At 36.7% G+C, this 22,610-nt stretch overlaps 1 protein-coding gene across 3 annotated transcripts in view; it reads left to right on the top strand.

Annotated features, from left to right (window-relative positions):
- The window catches only part of PHLPP2 (PH domain and leucine rich repeat protein phosphatase 2), a 103,608-nt gene extending 83,164 nt beyond the window's left edge, over positions 1-20,444 (top strand). For all 3 annotated transcript variants that reach the window (XM_074286049.1, XM_074286048.1, XM_074286050.1), the window contains 4 exons: positions 13,328-13,438; positions 14,395-14,589; positions 15,642-15,873; positions 19,159-20,444. In XM_074286049.1, coding sequence (XP_074142150.1) covers positions 13,328-13,438; positions 14,395-14,589; positions 15,642-15,873; positions 19,159-20,313 — 1,693 coding nt within the window. In that variant the 3' untranslated portion in view covers positions 20,314-20,444. The remainder of the gene's footprint in view (positions 1-13,327; positions 13,439-14,394; positions 14,590-15,641; positions 15,874-19,158) is intronic.
- Positions 20,445-22,610: the final 2,166 nt, after the last annotated feature.

Raw genomic sequence — 22,610 nt, 5'->3', positions numbered from 1 at the left:
CTGTCTATACTGGGACATTGAGTTGGGACGGCAGTCTAGACTGGGAGAAGAATAAGACTTCCAGGGAGAGCTTCAGGGAAGCTTGAAGAGATTCAGAGCCAGGATTCAGGAAGAAGAGGATTCGAGATTCTACCTTCGCTCTGGCTGGAGGCTCCAGAAGCCTCCCAAGAAACCTGATTACAGAGGAAAGGATTATACAGAAAAGAAACCTCCTCCCAGAGAAGGATTATAACTTAGAGATGACAGAACATTACAAATTGGCGCCCAGCATGGGGCAAGGACTTATTCTGAGCCCTTCAGAGGAGCTAGCCTGGACCTTTACATACACTGAGAACTTTCAAATGAAAAAGATAAAAGCAAGAGAAAGTTGCCCTAAAATATTCCCAAGCTTCATACCAATAAAGGAAGAATAGCTATGGGGATACTTAGGAGCTCATAGTAGATAAAAATCCAAGAAAGAAGCCATTGTTTTTACATAAATGCACAAAGTTTAGGTTATAAATAAAATGAACTATAGAAATCCTAATACAGATAAATAAATTTGATCTTGTGGTTTCATTAAAATTCTTGAAGTGTGAGAGGCGTGATCTAGATTAGTAGTATAAAACTCAATAGAAAAAGTCCATATATAAAGATCCCTGTGGGCCACATATTCAATTAAAAAATGACATGACTAACATTAGCTACATTTTATTGTATTTTTCTTTATTTTGTTAAATATTTCCTAATTGAATTGTACTTGACAAGAATTGAATGTTTGGCATCTCTGCTCTAGCCTATTTCTTTGAATGAATATATCTTATTTTCAAAGAAGTTAGTTTTTTCCTTTTAAAAAGTGGAAAGAGGAAAGGACATTGTATTTTATAAAAATATATTCAAGTAAGGAAATCAAGGAACTTGAAGGGGAGCTATGGTTGAAGGCATTTGGGTACAAAGCAGAAGTAATTTTTGTTTGAATATTCAGTATGCTACCTAGACCAAAAAAAATGGAGATAGAAATGGGAAACAGATCATAAGCCTGGCACCAGAACTATGACAGAGTAGTGATGGCAATCTTTGGTTATCAAGACATCTGGTGTCATGTCCTCTCTGCCAAGAGCAGAGTAACTTTTAACATTTTTGGCCTGCCTTAGTGAGAATTTTGTCTTTCAAAAGGTAGAAAAACCAAAGGAAATTCTATTCTAGACCTGTTTCTTTACCAAAAGGGAGAATAATGGGGACTTTGGGAGGAAGTGATCATTCCATCTTGTTATAGAAAAAGAAAGGAAGTTTTCCCTATCTTAACTTTTATAGCCCTATGGGCATAGGTCAAAATTGCTGTATAGATTGTTTGGATCAACCAGCGATGCATCAGTGACCTAATTTTCCCATATCCCCTCCAACATTTGTCATTTTCCTTTTCTGTCATATAGTTAATCTGATGAATGTAAATTTTTACCTCAGATTTGTTTTAATTTGCATTTCTCTAGTAAGTAGTGATTTAGAGAATTTTTTCATATAGCTATAGATTGCTTTGATTACTTTGTCTGAAAATGGCCTGTTAATGCTCTTTGATTATCAATTGGGCAGTGGTGCTTATTTTTATAAATCTGATGCATTTTTGTCTATATTTAAGAAATAAGGCAAAAGAAGCATTTTTTTAAAGTGGAGCATAAAACTACTTGAAAGCAGGGGGATCTGTGCACAAAGGTTCCATATGCAGAGAAGGTGAGATGCAAATACCTGAAAAGTCTTGAACCTTATTAATCTACTTATTCCACACTCATCTAAAAAAAGGAAAAGTAGAAAAAATGTTAATTTAATATTGACCTATCTTTTTTTATACACAGTACATTATATTTTTTGAGATTAAGGGCATCCTTGATAAAGGTGTCAAGGTAGACAATCCTCATTTTTAGAAATAAGTGAGCTACCTTAGTACAATACCCTCTTTTTTGTTTCCTGAAGGAATTAAAATATTTATCAAATGGAGGACGTCTCTTTTTTCAGTTATTGCTTTTGGAAAGCTATTGAAGGAAATACTGTCTCAGAGGGATTAAGTAGTCTCAGGAAAATAATTATCCAAGAAGAGGCTGAAATTAATACCAGTTGTTATATTAGTTTAAGGAAAATGTTAGCCCTGAGTTATATATTTTATCATATTGTAAAATTTTTCTTGTTCAGTATTCTTAAAAAGTTACTTCAGAATTAATTTTGTTTGGGAGACATGTCCAAGGATATGATGGGACTCAGTTTGGTAATATTTCAGTTTCCTACAACATAAAAACAGTGTTTTCCCAAGGGTGATAAGTGGGGAAGAAACAAACAGTGCTCAACAGTAAATCAATTTAAAAAAAAAAAAAAAAAACAGTTTGCCATTTTTGGTTGACTAAAAGATATAGAGGACATAAGATCCCACTGAGTTTCTGTTTTTGGATTGTGAAAAAAAAACACCATAGTGCAAAATGTCACTTTTTCCATAAGGGTCTCCCATCTGTACATCAAAATTATTAAAGATTCCTTAAAATAAATAGCAATGGAAGTAATCCTGCTCAAATGATCCTGTCTTGAGTATTATTCTTGACTATAAGCATATAATTAGGATGTATGGCACAATAAAGAACATAGAGCCTTTGGACATTGAAATCTGAAGAGAGGGGTAGGCTGAGTGCACAAAGGCCCACTTTCGGGTGAATCCTTCATATCCAATATTGAGAAGGAAGTACTGTATTTTGGACTTGGTATGGTTTTTATAATGTATAGGTTACAGCTGTTTTATCCGTTTGGGCATATTCTCTGTTGGGAACCTGGAGGGCTACATCTGTCACTATATATATCTTTGTTGAGTATATGTATTTAGCAAAAGATCTTTATAAACAAATTATCTGCTTCATTAACATAATATCTTTAGATTCTGCATTTGTACTAGGAGGGATCTGTATGTACCTGATATTTGGCATAGCAGGTTTTGGTGACATTAATGATAGAGTCATGGCTTCTTTAGAGAAAGAATGGTGATGATAAAAGAAGGAAGTACAGGATTCTGAGAGCCAGGGTGACCTAACCTTGAGCCTTTTATTAATAATAACCCAGGCATTTCAACTTGTATGGGATGAAACTCCTACTAGGATAGGTTGACAGTACATCTTTCTTTCTTCCTTCTTTCCTGTTTCTGTACTCTTTTTTTTTTTTTTTTTTTTTTTTTAATTTTAAATTTTTTTATTTTATTTTATAATTATAACATTTTTTGACAGTACATATGCATGGGTAATTTTTTACAACATTATCCCTTGCACTTACTTCTATTCAGATTTTTTCCCTTCCTCCCCCAACCCCCTCCCCCAGATGGCAAGCAGTCTTATATATGTTAAATATATTACAGTATAATTTAGATACAATATATGTGTGTAGAACCGAATTTTTTGTTGCACAGGAAGAATTGGATTCAGAAGGTAAAAATAACAGTTTACATTCATTTCCCAGTCCTTTTCTGGATGTAGCTGGTTCTGTCCATCATTAATCAATTGGAATTGGATTAGCTCTTCTCTATGTTGAAGAAATCCACTTCCATCAGCATACCTCCTCGTACAGTATCATTGTTGAAGTGTATAATGATCTTCTGGTTCTGCTCGTTTCACTCAGCATCAGTTGATGTAAGTCTCTCCAAGCCTCTCTGTATTTCTCCTGTTGGTCATTTCTTATAGAACAGTAATATTCCATAACATTCATATACCATAGTTTACCCAACCATTCTCCAATTGATGGACATCCATTCATCTTCCAGCTTCTAGCCACTATGAAAAGGGCTGCCACAAACATTTTGGCACATACAGGACCCTTTCCCTTCTCTAGTAGTTCCTTGGGGTATAAGCCCAGTAGTAGTATGGCTGGGTCAAAGGGTATGCACATTTTGATAACTTTTTGGGCATAATTCCAGATTGCTCTCCAGAATGGTTGGATTCTTTCACAACTCCACCAACAATGCATCAGTGTCCCAGTTTTCCCACAACCCCTCCAACATTCATCGTTATTTGTTCCTGTCATTTTAGCCAATCTGACAGGTGTGTAATGATACTTCAGAGTTGTCTTAATTTGCATTTCTCTGATCAATAGTGATTTGGAACACTCTTTCATATGAGTGGAAATAGTTTTAATTTCATCATCTGAAAATTGTCTGTTCATATCCTTTGACCATTTATCAATTGGAGAATGGCTTGATTTCTTATAAATTAAAGTCAATTCTCTGTATATTTTGGAGATGAGGCCTTTATCAGAACCTTTAACTGTAAAAATTTTTTCCCAATTTGTTACTTCCCTTCTAATCTTGTTTGCATTAGTTTTGTTTGTGCAGAAACTTTTTAATTTGGTGTAATCAAAATGTTCTATTTTGTGATCAATAATGGTCTCTAGTTCTCCCTTGGACACAAACTCCTTCCTCCTCCACAAGTCTGAGAGGTAAACCATCCCATGTTCCTCCAATTTATTTATGATTTCGTTCTTTATGCCTAAATCTTGGACCCATTTTGATCTAATCTTAGTATGTGGTGTTAAATGTGGGTCCATGCCTAGTTTCTGCCATACTAATTTCCAGTTTTCCCAGCAGTTTTTGTCAAATAATGAATTCTTATCCCAAAATTTGGGATCTTTGGGTTTGTCAAAGATTAGATTGCTATTTTTATTCACTATCTTGTCCTGTGAACCTAACCTATGCCACTGATCAACTAGTCTATTTCTTAGCCAATACCAAATGGTTTTGGTGACTGTTGCTTTATAATATAGCTTTAAATCAGGTACACTTAGACCACCTTCCTCTGACTTTTTTTTCATTAGTTCCCTTGCAATTCTCGACGTTTTATTCTTCCATATGAATTTTGTTGTTATTTTTTCTAGGTCATTAAAATAGTTTCTTGGGAGTCTGATTGGTATAGCACTAAATAAATAGATTAGTTTGGGGAGTATTGTCATCTTTATTATATTCGCTCGGCCTATCCAAGAACATTGAATGTCTTTCCAATTATTTAAATCTGACTTTATTTTTGTGGCAAGTGTTTTGTAATTTTGCTCATATAATTCCTGACTCTCCTTTGGTAGATATATTCCCAAATATTTGATACTATCGACTGTTATTTTGAATGGAATTTCTCTTTGTATCTCTTGCTGTTGGATTGTGTTGGTAATGTATAAAAATCCTGAGGATTTATGTGGATTTATTTTGTATCCTGCGACTTTGCTAAAATTCTGAATTATTTCTAATAGCTTTTTAGCAGAGTCTTTGGGGTTCTCTAAGTATACCATCATGTCATCTGCGAAAAGTGACAATTTGATTTCTTCATTTCCTACTCTAATTCCTTGGATCTCTTTCTCGGCTCTTATTGCCAAGGCTAGAGTTTCTAGTACTATATTGAATAGTAATGGTGATAGTGGGCAACCTTGTTTCACTCCTGATCTTACAGGGAAAGGTTCTAGTTTATCACCATTACATATGATGTTTACTGAAGGTTTTAAATATATGCTCCTTATTATTTTAAGGAATAGTCCATTTATTCCTATACTCTCAAGCGTTTTTAGTAGGAATGGATGTTGGATTTTATCAAATGCCTTTTCTGCATCTATTGAGATGATCATATGGTTTTTATTAATTTGATTATTAATATGGTCAATTATACTAATAGTTTTCCTAATATTAAACCAGCCCTGCATTCCTGGTATAAATCCCACTTGGTCATAGTGTATTATCCTGGGGATGATTTTCTGAAGTCTATTTGCTAATATCTTATTTAAGATTTTAGCATCAATATTCATTAAGGAAATTGGTCTATAGTTTTCTTTCTCTGTTTTCGATCTACCTGGTTTAGGTATCAGTACCATGTCTGTGTCATAGAAGGAATTTGGTAGGACTCCTTCAATCCCTATTTTTTCAAATAGTTTACATAGCATTGGAGTTAGTTGTTCTTTAAATGTTTGGTAGAATTCACCTGTAAATCCATCTGGTCCTGGGGACTTTTTCTTAGGAAGTTGGTTAATAGCTTGGTCTATTTCTTTTTCTGAGATGGGACTATTTAGACTACTTAGTTCTTCCTCTGTTAATCTGGGCAAGCTATATTTTTGAAGGTATTCTTCCATTTCATTTAAGTTATCGAATTTATCGGCATAAAGTTGAGCAAAGTAGCTCCTAACTATTGTTCTAATTTCCTCTTCATTAGTGGTGAGTTCACCCTTTTCATTTTCAAGACTATCAATTTGCTTTTTCTCTTTCCTTTTTTTAATCAGGTTTACTAAGGGTTTGTCTATTTTGTTGGTTTTTTCATAAAACCAACTCTTAGTTTTATTAATTAATTCAATAGTTTTTTTACTTTCAATTTTATTAATCTCACCTTTTATTTTTTGAATTTCAAGTTTTGTGTTTGTCTGGGGGTTTTTAATTTGTTCCTTTTCTAGCAATTTTAGTTGTAAACCCAATTCGTTGGCCCTCTCTTTCTCTACTTTATGCAAGTAGGCCTGTAGAGATATAAAACTTCCCCTAATTACTGCTTTGGCTGTATCCCACACATTTTGGTATGATGTCTCATTATTGTCATTTTCTTGGGTGAAGTTATTAATTATGTCTATGATTTGCTGTTTTACCCAATCATTCTTTAGTATAAGATTATTTAGTTTCCAATTATTTTTTGGTCTATTTTCCCTTGGCTTTTTATGAAATGTTATTTTGATTGCATTATGGTCTGAAAAGGATGCATTTACTATTTCTGCCTTACTGCATTTGTTTTTGAGGTTTTTATGCCCTAGTATATGATCAATTTTTGTATAGGTTCCATGAACTGCTGAGAAGAAAGTATATTCCTTTCTGTCTCCATTTAGCTTTCGCCAAAGATCTATCATATCAAACTTTTCTAGTATTCTATTTACCTCTTTGACTTCTTTCTTATTTATTTTGTGGTTTGATTTATCTAATTCTGAGAGTGCAAGGTTGAGATCTCCCGCTATTATAGTTTTGCTATCTATTTCCTCTTGCAGCTCTCTTAATTTCTCTTTTAAGAATTTAGATGCTGCACCACTTGGTGCATACATGTTTAATATTGATACTGCTTCACTATTGATGCTTCCCTTTAGCAGGATATAATGCCCTTCCTTATCTCTTTTAATTAGATCAATTTTTGTTTTTGCTTGATCTGAGATGAGGATGGCTACTCCTGCTTTTTTGGTTTTACCTGAAGCATAATAGATTCTGCTCCACCCTTTTACTTTTAGTTTGAATGTCTCATCCTGTTTCAGGTGTGTTTCCTGTAAACAACATATAGTAGGATTCTGACTTTTAATCCAGTCTGCTAACTGCTTCCTCTTTATGAGGCAGTTTGCCCCATTCACATTTATGGTTAGAAGGACTAATTCTATATTGCTTGCCATCCTATTAACCCCTGCTTATGCTTTTCCCCTTTCCTTCCCTTTTACCCTCCTATCCAGTATTCAACTGGTAAACACCACTTGCTTTTCACAGCCCTCCCTTTTTAGGATCCCTCCCCCACCTTAAAGATCCTCCCCTTATTTTATCCCTTTTCCTCGAAATTACTGTATTCCCTTCCCCTTAGCTTACTCCTTCCCTTTCACTTTTGAATGAAATGGAAGAAGTTTCACCATAAATCGAATATGTCTATTGATACACGCTATGTTCATCTCCCTCCTTTCTTTCTCTCAGATATAATAGGTTACCTTTGCCTCTTCATGAGATGTAGTACCACCACTTTATACTTTATGATATAATCTCCTTTCCATCTCTAGTTTCTAAGACAAATTGTACATATGTTCTTTACATATTTTTTTGACAGAAGTATAGATCTCAAGATTTCTTTTTACCTTTTTTAGAAGTCTCTTGAGTTCTGTATTTGAAGATCAAACCTTTTATGTAGGTCTGGTTTTTTCATCAAAAATAGATGGAATTCATTTATTTCGTTAAATGTCCATCTTCTTCCCTGGAAAACGATGCTCATTCTTGCTGGGTAAGTTATTCTTGGCTGCATACCAAGTTCCTTAGCCTTTCGGAATATCATGTTCCAGGCCCTGCGTTCTTTTAATGTGGACGCTGCTAGATCCTGTGTTATCCTTATTGTGGATCCTCCATATCTGAATTGTTTTTTTCTAGCAGCTTCCAATATCTTTTCCTTTGTCTGATGGTTCTTGAACTTGGCCACTATATTTCTTGGCGTTTTGATTTTAGGGTCCCTTTCAGTAGGTGATCGATGAATTTTCTCAATGTCTATTTTACCCTCTGTTTCCAGAATGTCTGGGCAGTTCTCTTTGATAATTTCCTCAAAAATGGTGTCCAAGCTCTTTTTTTCCTCCCATTTTTCAGGGAGTCCGATTATTCTCAAATTGTCTCTCCTGGATCTGTTTTCCAGGTCTGTTGTCTTTCTGGTAAGGTACTTGACAGTCTTTTCAATTGTTTCATTTCTCTGGTTTTGCTTGACTCCCTCTTGGTTTCTCCTTGAGTCATTCATTTCTACTTGTTCCAGTCTAATTTTCAATGATGTATTTTCTTCACTCACTTTTTTTATATCTCTTTGTAATTGTCCAATTGAGTTTTTATCTTCTATGGAATTTTTTTCCATTTTATCCATTTTATTTTTTAGAGAGCTGATTTCTTTTTCCAGCTCTCTAATCCTGTTTTCCTTGGAGTTGTTTACCTTTTCCAGCTCACTAATCCTGTTTTCCTTGGAGTTGTTTACCTTTTCCAGCTCACTAATCTTGTTTCTCAATGATTTGATTTCTTTATCCATTCTGTCTTTGAATGCATGGGATGACCTCTCCAGGCTCTCTTGCCAAGCCTCCCTTTCCTTTTCCCATTTCTCTTCCAGCTCTCTTGTGAGAGCCTTTTTGATTTCCTCTATGAGGTTCTTTTGTATTGAGGAGCAGCTTATATCCCTCCCAGGGGATACATCTGGGGACATTCTGTTCCTAGTCTCTTCAGCATTTGAAGTTTGCTCCCTCTCCACACAGAAGCTGTCAATGGTTAGAGCCCTTTTGAATTTTTTGTTCATTTTGTCAGAGCAGGAATCAAAGAAAAAAAAACTGACAAGAGAAACAATTGGTCTGTTTTGGGGGGGATGGGGCTGGATGGTGTTAATGGGCTTCCTCTACAGACTGGGGGTAGGGCAGCAGAGAGCCACTAACAGAACAGCAATGACTGTACTGAGTCTGCGCTCTGAGGCTCTGAGAACGCACTGAGTCAGTCCAGGTGGGGGTTGGGGTTGGCCGGGTTCTGAGAGATGCTGGCTTTCTGGGGTTTTAATCTTCACCTCGGTGTTTACACCCTCTCCACCGCTCCTGGCTTGCTGCCAAGACGGAGCATCCACACTGGGGCAAAAGCCCTTTCACAGAAACGGCAGAGATCACATCCCTCCCCCTCTGGTCTGAGCTGTGTGAGCTGCCTGTCTTGCTCTGGCTGTCTGCCCTCAGTCTGCGCCCAGTCTGATTGACCCTCCCCTGAACAAACACAGACCTTTTCTGGCGACTTTCAAGGATGTCTTCTCTTGGTAATAATTTGTGGATTTCTTTCTGGGTCAAGCATTAAGTCAGAGGCTTGTCATGAAGTAAGTTCTGAGAGAAAACGAGGAGCTCAAGCAGCTGTCTGCCTCCACGCCGCCATCTTGGCCGGAAGTCCTGTTTCTGTACTCTTTCAGAAGAAAAGAACATATTGGAAAATAAGAAAAGTTGCAAAAAGAATGGTTGAAAAAGGGAGATGAGGCCTTTACAAAGCATATAATCTATAGGATCTGATGTTTAGAAAGACCAAAGACCAATTTTTTTTTTTTTTTTTTTTTTTGCTTTAGGGAATCAGGGCTCTTGGGGCAACTGAGAAACTGAGACCGAAATCTCTGTTAGCTTCAATTTCCTAATCTGTAAAAGTGGGATAATAATAACACCTTGGGTTGTTGGAAAGATTAAATGAGAAAGTAGTTATGAAGCATTTAATTAGCACAGTGCCTGGCACATAGTAAGTAGCAAATAAACATTGATGGTGGTGGTTGTTAGTCATAATTGAAATTACTTTGGAAATGAGGCACAATGCAAAGGGAAAATCTATAGGACAAGCCCTATGAGGCAGTAGCACAAAGACAGTAAAGGAGAATTCTTAGAATGAAAATTTTGATAGCATGAAAAATACAGAGAAAATAGAGATAGCAGTAGAACTTATGAATTGGAGAATGGGAGTCTAGAGGAAACAGGAAAAGATGGATAATGAAAAAAGTGAAAGAAATCTTTTTTGGAGAGGGATATAAAAAAAAATTTTTTTAAACTGAAGCAGAGGACTGGCTAATGGGAAGGAAAGAAAGGGGGAATATCAGACAAAAAGAGGGAAAGAGTCAATGGGAAAAGGGCCACCTGAAAAGAAAGATTAAAGTAACTGAGGGAACATAATACAGTATTTACAGCAGAAGGAACTTGAAACTGAAAAGCTTTTTCACAAACAACATTAATGTAGATAAGAAAGGAAGGGGGGGGTCAATAGGAGAAAAAACCATATGGAGCTTCGGATAAGGGCTTGTATGTAAGATATAAAAATAAATAAATATATATGACTTACAGCTCTGTCCCAGTAGGTAAATAGTCAAAAGATATGAACAGACAGTATTCACAACCTCTTTTTAAAAAAAGATGAAAAAGATTCTCTAAATACTAAGAGAGATGCAGATAAAAACAGTCATCTGGAAGCTTTGGCTCACATCCTTCAAATTGGCAAAGATGACAAAAATGACGACACTCCACGTTGAAGAGATTGTGGAAGAAGCACATCAATAAATTGTTGTGTATCGTGCTACAGCCATTTTAGAAGACAAATAAAGTAGTTAAAATGTCCATACCCCAGAGATTCCATTATTGAGCTTATTCCCTGGAGAAGCCATTGATAAGAAAATAGTCCCCAAATACTTCAGAACATTCCTGGCTTTCTGTAATGACTAAAAATCGGAAGCAAAATTGCTAATAGTTGAGGAATGGTTAAACAAATTGAGTTACATGAATTTAATGGAATATTACTGTGCTGTGAGAAGTATTTTGAAAAGCTCTATATAAACTAATGCAGAGTGAAGTAAGATCAAGAAAAAATATAGTTACATAATATACATAGAAACTATATTTTGTCATACAGGATGTCTCTCTGAGAGGGACAGATAGAGGAGTGATGTAAGAAACAGGAAATAGCAATAAAAACTTATTTTTTAAAAGCCCTATATAAATACATTAGATAGATAGCTTTAATTTAGTGAGGAATACAAACTAGAAATGTAATGGCCATTAATCAAAGAAAAAAAGGTCTGAAATAGAAAAGGAAGATAAATAATAAGAGAATAAGAAGAAATTATTTTTAGGAAAAGGCACAGGAGTGGCATTTAATTGATGTAGTGAATAAAGTATCGATCCTGAAGTCAGGAGGACCCTAAGTTAAAATCAGACACTTATTAGCAGTGTGACCCTGGTCAAGTCATTTAACTCTAACTGCCTGCTTTCCTGTCACACACACTTCCCCTCCTTTCTCCCCCCCTTCCTCCCTAAGAAAAAAAGAAAGAAAAGAAAAAAGTGCAGGAAATGAAATTTTAAAAACTACAAATTAAGTTGAAAGAGCAACAGAAATTTTTACTGGTCTATTAAACTGAGAAGAAGAAAAAAAAGAAGGGAATAATATAAGGCTTACAATAGTAATAATAATAATAAAGGCTTAAGAATGAAAAGAGAGCCATTGGAAATTGGGTTACCTTTAAAGTAATTAGGATAAAATAACTAAAGAGACAAAGTAGTATATTTATGGGGAAAGGGAAGGGAGAATCCTAATTAAGGGGGGGGGGGACTGTTAGACACATGTAGAAGAACGTATACCTGATTTTAGAAAACGAAGTGTGAAGATTGAACAATCCCAGAAAGTAAAACCTAACAATCTGCCACATGGAACACACCAAGAAAAGTAAAACACTAAATGCTACCCATTGGATGAATGCCCAAAGCAGGATTTGCAGGCATGCTTTGAGAAGGCTTAAGTAAAAGAGAATTTCTGTCTTCAAGGGCTATAAATGAAAAAGGAATTGTACTGTTTCTGCTAAGCCCCAGAGAGAAGAAAAAGGGCCAGCAAGTGACGATTGCTCTGTCAAATTTGGGCCCTGTGTCGGGAGAAACTTCCTGGCAGTGAAAGCCCCCAAAATGGGACAGGCTGCCTCAGAAGGGATGGACACATGATAGGGTTATGCTGGAGGGATACTGAAATGTGGGGACTTTGCAGTTCAGGTCCCAGCAAAATAAACTCCAAATACCAATTTGTTTAATTTATTGTATCAGGATTTTGTTGTACTGATTTGCTTGAAATTTGTTTGAATTGTTTGAAAATTGTTTGAAATAAGTGGACTGATAGCTAAAGCTTAGAAATTTTTTTGTTGTAAGAGTTTGGAGAAGCAAAATATCCTTGTTCCCTCTTTTCAAATCTATGGAGTCATTTTTAATGAATTTCCAACTTAAGGCTTGTCTTTTAGGTATATCTGCATCTGTTGACGGCTTCAGGTTCCAACATATTGGCAGCAACAATGATGAGCACAATTGAACTTTTTCTCTTGACATTGCCATCCCCTTGGTTTAGGCCCGCATCACCACCACTTAGACTGTTGCATCTTGTGTTTCCCATTAGATTGTGAGCTTTTACCTTCCTTTGTAACCCTCACAGGTGGAAAGGAAGGGAATTAATATTTAATAAGCACCTATTTTGTTTAAAAAAATAAATGCTTCACAGATATTCTCATTTGATCTCAACAGTTTAACACATAATAAGGGTTTAGGAAATACTTATTAAGTTCTACCCGATAATAATTACAACAGACATTTTTTAGAGCGCTCATGTTTGCAATGAACTTATTCCAGCTTCATACTTGTACTGTAAAGTAGGTATTCTAGTTGTTTTTATCCTATTTTACAGTGGAGATATTTTTTAAACGCCTAGAAGTTCTGATATGCCCAAAATTAGAGGCAGTATACCTGTAATATAACATAATGAAGTTGGTTGTTATCTTTTTTAAGAAGTTCACTTTTCCTCTAGAAATACTGGTAAGTTTAAAGAAATAAAAGGGGGCAGGGGCAGCTCAACGGCGCAATAGAGAGAGCACCAAACCTAGAGTCTGGGGGATTCAAGTTCAAATCCAACTTCAGACACTTAACACTTTCTAATTATATGACTCTGAGCAAGTCACTTAACCCCAACTGCCTTGCAAAAAGAAATAAAAAGAAAAGAAAAACAACACCCCTCAAAAAAAAAAAAAAAGCCAAAAAAAATGAAATGTCGTATTAGTGCCTCACAGTAGTTTAACCTTTTTTACAGTCATATCACCACCCTGAAAATTGATCAGAAAACCCTGCTAACAGCTGATTCTGCAGGTTCATCGACCTTCTGGAGTCATGGGCTTGCAGAGATGGCTGGTCAGAGGAATAAGTGAGTACTTTAATTTGGATCAGAACCTTCCTTGGTGCTTACCCAGAATAGCTTTTTTGTGCCATTTAAACATCATTTTTACTTTATTTTATTTTATCTTTATTTTTTTTAAACTAAAGCTTTTTATTTTCAAAAAATATGTATGGATAATTTTTCAGCATTGACCCTTGCAAAACCTTGTGTTCCAAATTCCCTCCCCCTTTCTCCATCTCCTCCCTTAGATGGCAACAATCCAATATATGTTAAACATGGTAAAAATATATATGTTAAATCCAATATATGCATACATATTTATACAGTTATCTTGCTGCACAAGAAAAATCAGATCACAGAGGAAAAAAATAAAACAAAATGCAAGCAAACAACAAAAGAAGTGAAAATGCTATGTTGTGATCCACATTCAATTCTTACAGTCCTCTCGCTGGGTATAGACGAGACGGCTCTCTTCATCACAAGATCATTGAAACTGGCCTTAATAATCTCATTGTTGAATAGAACCATGTCCATCAGAATTGATCAGTGTATAATCTTATTGTTTCCATGTACATTTATTTTTTAATATTTTTTTCCCCAATTACATGTAAAAACAATTTTAAACTTTTTTAAAAAAAGGTTTTAGTTTCAAATTCTTTTCCTTCCTTCCTCCCTTTTTCCTTGAGATGATAAATAATCTGTTAAAGGTTATATGTAATTATAAACATCATTTTAAAGCAGATCCTGTAGTTACCCATTAAGTTAAAAAAATTAATTCCCTTTTTCCTTTCAAACTTGATAGCAATATCCTATCCATTGACAATTTTTATTTGTAGTTTTGTCATTCTTCTACCTTTTATCCCTTAAGTGCCTACCCTTTCCTTCCTCCCAAATGATTTTTAACTTGAATTTCTAAAAACTGGCCACTCAGAAGATAGTAACAATAGTTTGTTATTTGATTTCTCTGCGTCCTGCTGTTATAGACTCTGTGTATCTGCTTTGGCTGTGGATAACTTTGCTGAAGGTGTGGAAGCTGTATATGGCATGTTTGATGGAGACCGGAATGAGGAACTACCCCGCCTCTTACAGTGCACAATGGCTGACGTGCTTTCAGAAGAGGTGCAGCAGTCAGCAGTTGACACAGTTTTCATGGCTAACACCTTTTTGGTATCTCACAGGTAAGCAAATTACAAACTCATCTTTCTAGTCTTTGAAAAACATGTCTCTCAGGGTCTGGAGAATGACTAGACTGAAGGAAGAATCCTTATTAGCTAAGCATTCTCCTCCCTCACTCCCCTGAGGTAGGCCATGAGAGGTCTGATTCATTGAGAAGGGAGCAAGTTGTCGGATCCATAAGCTAACCATATACTGAGTTCTGTCTTCGTGGCCCCGATCTTTCTTTTCCTTAGCTTGACTGTCTCCAATGGAAAATTAGGGGCTTACCCAGACAGTCTGGGGTTCCAGCTGTATGAAGTCTGTCATGAAGGTTTCTGTAGCCCAGTGCTGAATGTTTAATTATGACACTGTCATTACTTAGCCCCAGGCATTTTCTCTGGCCCCCCCCTCCCCCCACCAGCCTGGAATGTTCTCCCTCTGCTTCCCTAGCTTCTTTCAGGACTTAACTCAGATCTCACCTTCTAGCCTTTCCAGATTCTCTTTGATGGTAGAACCTTCCTTTTAGTTATCCTCTGCCATTGATCTTACATAGAGTTTATTTGTAGAGTTATCTGTCTTTTGTCTCCCCATTACGTTCTGAACTCCTGAAGGGCAAGGACCTTCTTTTGCCTCCTTTTTATCTCTAGAGCTTAGCAGAGTGCCTGGTGCATAGTAGGTGCTTAATGAATGCTTCTTTACTAATGAGTTAGAACAACTCCACCAAAGGAAGAGATGTTCCTTATTCCCCATTCTTTTTCTTAAACATTTAACTTGGAGGATGTTAGGATAATAATGATCTCTTAACACATTAAAGTTTCCCAAAGTCTTTTCTCACAATAATCTTGTAAGAAAGGAAGAGATAGGACAGGTTCTTACTGGTTATACCCCATTATCACCTTTAACCAGTGTCTTTCAAAGGTGAAGGCCAAGTCTGTATTGGGAGCACATCATAGGGGAGAGCATAGAAATTACTTGTCTTTCTCTTGGTGAATATTGAGATTTGAAGCAATGACAGACAATCTGCAAAGCTAATTTTAAAGTACTCCCATTTTATTTTTCTTCTCTTTCAAAACAGAAAATTGGGAATGGCTGGCCAGAAACTAGGCTCCTCTGCCCTCCTCTGTTACATCCGCCATGATACTGCTGATCCTACAAGTAGCTTCACTCTGACAGTGGCCAATGTGGGCACATGCCAGGCAGTCCTGTGCCGGAATGGACAACCCTTGCCCCTCTCCAAAGTCTTCAGCCTAGAACATTTCCCAGAGGAGCTACAGCGGGTGAAAGAACAAAAAGCCATCATAACTGAGGTTGGTATGGCTGCTTCTAGCCCCTTTAGGTGGGGGGGGAGGTCAGCTCCAGAACAGCTAGAGTTTAATTTCTGACATTTCATCAGCTTCTGTGTCACTAGAGCTAATGAAAGGGACTAGAAAAGAGTCTTTAACATTTATGGTCTAGATGACAGTTTCTATATAAGAAGATATTCTATTCAAGAACAAGCTATTAATCAACTCTCAAAGAAAAAATCCCCAGGACCAGATGGATTTACACATGAATTCTACCAAACATTTAAAGAACAATTAACTCCAATGCTATAGGAACTATTTGAAAAAATAGGGATTGAAGGAGTCCTACCAAATTCCTTTTATGACACAGACATGGTACTGATACCTAAACCAGGTAGGACAAAAACAGAGAAAGAAAATTATAAACCAGTCTCCCTAATGAACATTAATGCAAAAATCTTAAATAAAATATTAGCAAAAAGATTACAGAAAATCATCTTCAGGATAATACACCATGACCAAGTAGGATTTATACCAGGAATATGGGGCTGGTTCAATATTAGGAAAACTATTAACATAATTGACTATATCAATAACTAAATTAACAAAAACCATATGATCATCTCAATAGATGCAGAAAAAGCATTTGATAAAATCCAACACTCATTCCTATTAAACACTAGAAAGTATAGAAATAAATGGACTTTTCCTTAAAATAATCATAGCATCTATTTAAAACCATCAGTAAGCGTCATATGTAACGGTGATAAACTGGAACTATTCCCAATAAAATCAGGAGTGAAACAAGATTGCCCACTATCACCATTACTATTCCATATTGTATTAGAAATGCTAGCTTTGGCAATAAGAATGAGAGAGAGGTTAAAGAAAAAGAGAGTGAGAAAGAGATTAAAGGAATTTGAGTAGATAATGAGGAAACCAAATTATCACTCTTTGCAGATGATATGATGGTATACTTAGAGAACCCCAGAGATTCTAATAAAAAATTATTAGAAATAATCCACACCTTTAACAAAGTTGCAGGATACAAAATAAATCCACATAAATTCTCAGCATTTTTATACATCACCAACAAAATCCAACGGCAAGAGATACAAAGAGAAGTTCCATTTAAATAACTGTTAAAGATGTTCTATTCAAAAGGCTTTTCAATAACACTGTTGGACAAGACCCTTTAGATGACAGATAGTATAAATAGTAAAAAAGAGTTAGAGATTCATTGGAAGTTAGAAGAACCAGGCTTCTTTCTACACTTAATGACATTTCTTTGCACATATGACTTCACATTCAGAAAACAAAAAACAAGCCAATATGCAAGTTTCTCCTTTGATTGACTTGATTACCAGGTTCATTGGTGTGCTCTTCCTGACAAGATGCTAGAGAAAGTGCAGAGACTTGTTGTTTGATGTTCCCTGCTCCGAGTTGCAAAACTGTGATTTATTTTTCTTGTTTTATACTGTTTAATCTAGTGAATGTTTTGTTTTTGTTTTTGTTTTTGCTGAGGCAATTGGGGTTAAGTGACTTGCCCAGGGTCACACAGCCAAGAAGTATTAAGTGTCTGAACCAGATTTGTATGTAGGTCTTCTTGTCTTCAGGGCTGGTACTCTACTTACTGCACCACCTGGCTGCCCCTAGTAAATTATTTTTTAAAAAAACTTGAGGCATTAGTTGGCCAGCATCCTTAGTATTTTTAATCTTTTTTTTTAGCTCAATATTTTAATTTCTTTTTCTTCAAAGAGACTGGTTTGTAGATATCTAGAATCCAGTAGCATAGACATATATAAGAAGCATGACCAATTATATTTACTACTAATCTACTGTATGAAACACCTTGGGTGATCTTTATATGTAGTTTGATTGTTTTCTGAAAGTACTTTTTCAGATACAGTAAGAATATCTGCAATATAATAACTATTACACTGAAATTATAGCAAAGGAATCTTTGGAATCACAGAGTCACCCTAACCCTAACCTCATATTTATGTAGTCTAGCCCTCTCATTTTATAGAGGCCTGAAAAAGTAATTTTTCTAGTACAGAGATGGTAATAAAGGAGCCAAGATTGAGAGTCAGGTTCTTTGATCCCATAATTAGCATTAGTACACTGTTATACAGACCCCACCCAGCACCTGGGAGAACATAAGGAAATAGCCCTGAGACAGGAGTCCTGATCTGAACTACTCACTGACTCTTAAGTTCCAGGTCAGGACTTCCTTTTTGTTAACTGATTGCATGATGGGAAGGCAGTTTTGAATAGACAGCACAGTGCAGTATCAGGAGTCATACTGATTGAGAACCAAAGCATTGCTGCCCTGCTCAGAACTCATTTCTCTCATTTATGAAACCAAAGAGTAGAACTAGAATTGCCTTCAGGTCATTTGAACCCTGGATCTGTAAAGATAAGTAATAAGAGGGGACTTTGACTTAGACTTTAGGCTGTGTGGATTTATTTGTTTTAGATGGTAGCTTTTGAAGCTTATTTGAAGAACTAGTGGATAAAATTTTACATATAAGAAGTAAAATTCCCTTTTAAGTTTCCATTGATTGCTTGTTTTCTCATAGGGAAAGAAGTATTTTGACTTTTAATAAAGTTAATAAAAAACTTTAAAAAGTTAATCTAATATTTTAAAGCATCTTGAGTAGACTTTAGAATTTCTTTAGGATTGAATTCTAGAACAAATAATTTATAACTTTTTACTTTGTTTAGCTGCATGGGTTCTAATTTCGCATAGTTCATTCTTTTGTGTTGGAATTTGGATAGTTTTGATTTTTTTTTTCTCACTTTAAATTCCTTTGTCTAGTTTTCCTAAATAGTTAAGTCTTTTTTTAGATCTCTTCAATTAGATCCCAACTTCCTTTCTAATGAAGGGCCATTGGCAGTGACTCATTGGATTCTGAACCTCTCTTAGAACACTACTTGTTAGAATTCTTACAGATGTTATGAACATCACAGCTAGTGATAAGGAAAAATGGTATGACTTGTGTTGGTGGTTTTTCTCTAACTCAGAAGTTTCTTTAGGTAGAAAAGCAATGTAATTTTCTTTCGTACAAGGCTGAGTACTTTGGAGATGTCAGGGCCAAACAGCTTTTGTTATTGCAACTGACTATTTAGGATGAGAACAATAAAGCATTTTTTACTATAATCTTATTTTTTTTTAGCTCTGGCACAGGTAAGAACTTTCAAGTCTTTATTTTCTTCTATGACACATTCTTCAGCGGTAGAACATAGGTAAATGTCAAGACCCAAGATTTATTGCTTATTGTTTAAACTAACTCTATTGATCTTTAGGACAACAAAGTGAATGGAGTAACATGCTGTACCCGGATGTTGGGCTGTACATACCTTTACCCTTGGATCCTTCCAAAGCCCCATATATACTCCCTTCCACTTACAGTCCAAGATGAGCTGCTGATCTTGGGAAACAAAGCGCTGTGGGAACGCCTGTCTTACCTGGAAGCTGTTAGCGCAGTACGGCATGTCCACGATCCATTAGCAGCTGCCAAGAAGCTGTGCACATTGGCACAAAGCTATGGTTGTCAGGACAACGTTGGCGCCATGGTGGTCTGTCTGAATGTGGGGGAGGATGGCTGTACTTGTGAGGTTAATGGCCTCAGTCTCCCAGGGCCTGGGGGCTTTGCCCCAGCTGCCACCCTCAAAGATGCCCCAAAGCCCACCACCCCTTCCTCAAGTAGCGGCATCGCCTCAGAGTTCAGCAGTGAGATGTCCACATCAGAAGTGAGCAGCGAAGTGGGCTCCACAGCTTCTGACGAACACAACGCCACTGGCCTGGATGCCAGCCTGCTGCCAAGGCCAGAACGACGCTGCAGCCTCCATCCTGTGCCCACCTCGGGGGCTTTTCAACGCCAACCATCTTGTGCCACGTTTTCAAGTAATCAGTCTGACAATGGCCTGGACAGTGATGATGACCAACCAGTTGAAGGGGTCATAATAAATGGCAGCAGGGTAGAGGTAGAAGTAGATATCCACTGCTGTAAAGGGAAGGGTCTTGAGGCTTCTCCTCCTGCTCTTGAAGAGACTTCTCTGACTCAGGGTCCTGAGGAAGACTCTGGAGGATTGATCTTTAGGTTCCGGAGACAAAACAGTGTGAACTGTGGAACGCTTCTTCCATTAAGCAGGGAATTACAGAAATCTCCATCTACTTCTTGCCTCTATGGGAAAAAACTCTCCAATGGCTCTATCGTGCCCCTAGAAGACAGCTTAAACCTTATCGAGGTGGCAACTGAAGCACCCAAGAAAAAAACAGGATACTTTTGTGCTCCCACTCAGCTGGAGCCAGAGGATCAGCTTATTATACCTCATGACTTAGAAGAGGAAGTAAAAGAACAACTGAAACAGCCCCAGGATACCCGGAGTGGTGCAAACTCAGAGCCTTGGGAGGAGGATCGAGGGGACCATCCAGAAGAATTTGACACTGCTCTATAACTCCGGAAGGAGTGCCATGATCCGAAAAGGGGATGGATTCTTGTGACCAATGGTCCTTCTCAACAAGTTTGTCTTCTGTGTTGGTCATTCCCCCTATAAATGAACAGAAAGAAGACACTTGGAGATGAAAAATGAAAGTGGCCAAGTTTACTTAGAGTGAACTAGTAACTACCATCAGTGTTGGATTTCACATTTAATTGTCATTCATTGGGATTCCCTGGGAAGGAGGAGGAGATCCGACGCAATCCTGCCACCTGCCATTAATCCCTTCTCTCCTAGGTTAATTTTGAGAACCTTCCTACCTGTACAGGAAGGGGACTTGTTTCCGAGGAAGAAGTGATTGAAAATTGCTTCTCTTCATGATCACTGTTGAAGGATCTCTGACTGGATAGTCAGCTTGTCAAGTGTCAGAGTTCAGTCTAAATTATAAGATGTGATAAGTCATGTGGCTATGGAAATGAAACTCACTAGGAATGCAGAGCCAATCACACAATTGATTTATGTATGTACTTTAATGAAAGCACTTTTCAATGACTGAAATTTATTTTTGAATCTGCACTCGAGCCAATCTTCTTAGAGACAATCCACCACCCTGGCCCTTCTGTGAGGGACAGCAAGGGGTTGGTGCCTCTCCTAAGGGTATCAAGGAAGGGTTAGAAGGGAGAGAGATGGGGGAGGTTTCAGAGTTCTCTTTATAGGGATGTGAATTTTTAAAATGTAAAAATGGGAGTGAAGACAGAAGCTACCAGAATCTCCTGGTCATGATGAGGGGATCCACTTCAGATCTCTTGACAGGAATGGGAAGGGGCTAAAAATTTGCCTGGAGATGAGAAGGGAATGATCTGGAGATTGTTCTAATTCCAAAAAATGTGGTGAGGAGTTGACAGTTTTATCTTCTAGTAGGTAGGACCAGGGACTAATTCCTATCCCGGGGACCTTGAGCTATTGCATGTTTCAGAACAAAGTGAGAACACAAGGATGGACCTCACATTTTAGAAATTCTTCTCTCTCTTTAGTAGAGGAAGATCATTTTTCCTGAAACAACAGATTTTAACACTTAAAATCTGTTTTTTAATAGGCCTTCGACTCTTAATGTTGCAGTGGTGGACTATGTTACCCTTTAAAAATCAGTCTTACTATACCATATATGCTCTCAATGAGTGTTGGACTCATTTACTGCTATATGACTCTTATATTAGAAACGTTTTCTTGCAAACAGAAAAACACTGTTTTCTGTACTTTTTTGCACATCACTTGTCATTCCATGTGGCTCTGTCAAAATACATTTCCTTGCACATTCTGTTCAATTGCCTTTATAATTTGAAGACTCACAAGTAGACAGGAAGGCTAATTTCAAATTTTTCTTCCAAAACTTTGACATTGCTTCACCTAATCAAATTGGAAGTGTAATTTGGATTTGTTGAGTATTTGCACGGTCCAAGGAAGAAAACAGGATGGAACAATTTGGCATTTGCTTTATTAGTAGGAACATAAGGATTGAATATTGGTTTGCCAAATAATTTTTTAAAGCAGCTTAATTTATACTTTGGGCTTGTTGTTTGACGCAATAACAGCAAACCAGTTGACCAAATGATCAGTTCACTAATGAGTCCGTGGGTATCAATTGTCTACAAGTTTCACCTGTACACATGAATGTATGGCGCTTATGTTTCCTTTTAAGGAGGATCTTGTTAACTGCTTAATGACCATTTAATATTAATCTTTTCAGGAGTCCAAATTTGAGTTCTTGTACTGTTAGGAAAATTTAGGTTTATCTGTCAAACTGTTGCTTTGCTACTGAAGAACTTGAAATTTCAAATCTTTGATCTCATTAATTCCTTCTTATTAAGGGACTGCAGGGGCACATTCAGGGTTTGAGGTTCACTGAAAAAAAAAAGGGGTGAATTATTTTGTGGCAGTAGCATTCTCTCAGGGAGATAAGAACGCAGAATAAGGAGGGGGCCAAGATGGGATAATAATGCTGAGCCTTGTCCTTCCAGAACTGCAAGAATATATCCTCTATTAAAAAAGGTTGATTTGTAAAGCTATCATATGGAAATCATGGCTCCTCTCAGAATTTTCCTTAGTTTATATTAATTTCTTTCATTTCTTTTCCCAGCCTACTTGTTTTAATAACTACTAGTTTTGGTATAAGTTGGTATATTGGGTCTATCATTTTGACTTGTAAGCTCAGAATTTCGAAGTTATAAATGTTCCTGTATGGAATATAAATCTATTATCTTTTTTAACCAAATTTCGGATTAGATTAAAAAAACAAATTCTAAATTTGGATATAG

This window comes from Sminthopsis crassicaudata, chromosome 2 (assembly GCF_048593235.1).
Source record: "Sminthopsis crassicaudata isolate SCR6 chromosome 2, ASM4859323v1, whole genome shotgun sequence".
In the NCBI taxonomy this organism is placed as follows: domain Eukaryota; kingdom Metazoa; phylum Chordata; class Mammalia; order Dasyuromorphia; family Dasyuridae; genus Sminthopsis; species Sminthopsis crassicaudata.
This window is presented reverse-complemented; position numbering and strand designations above follow the sequence as displayed.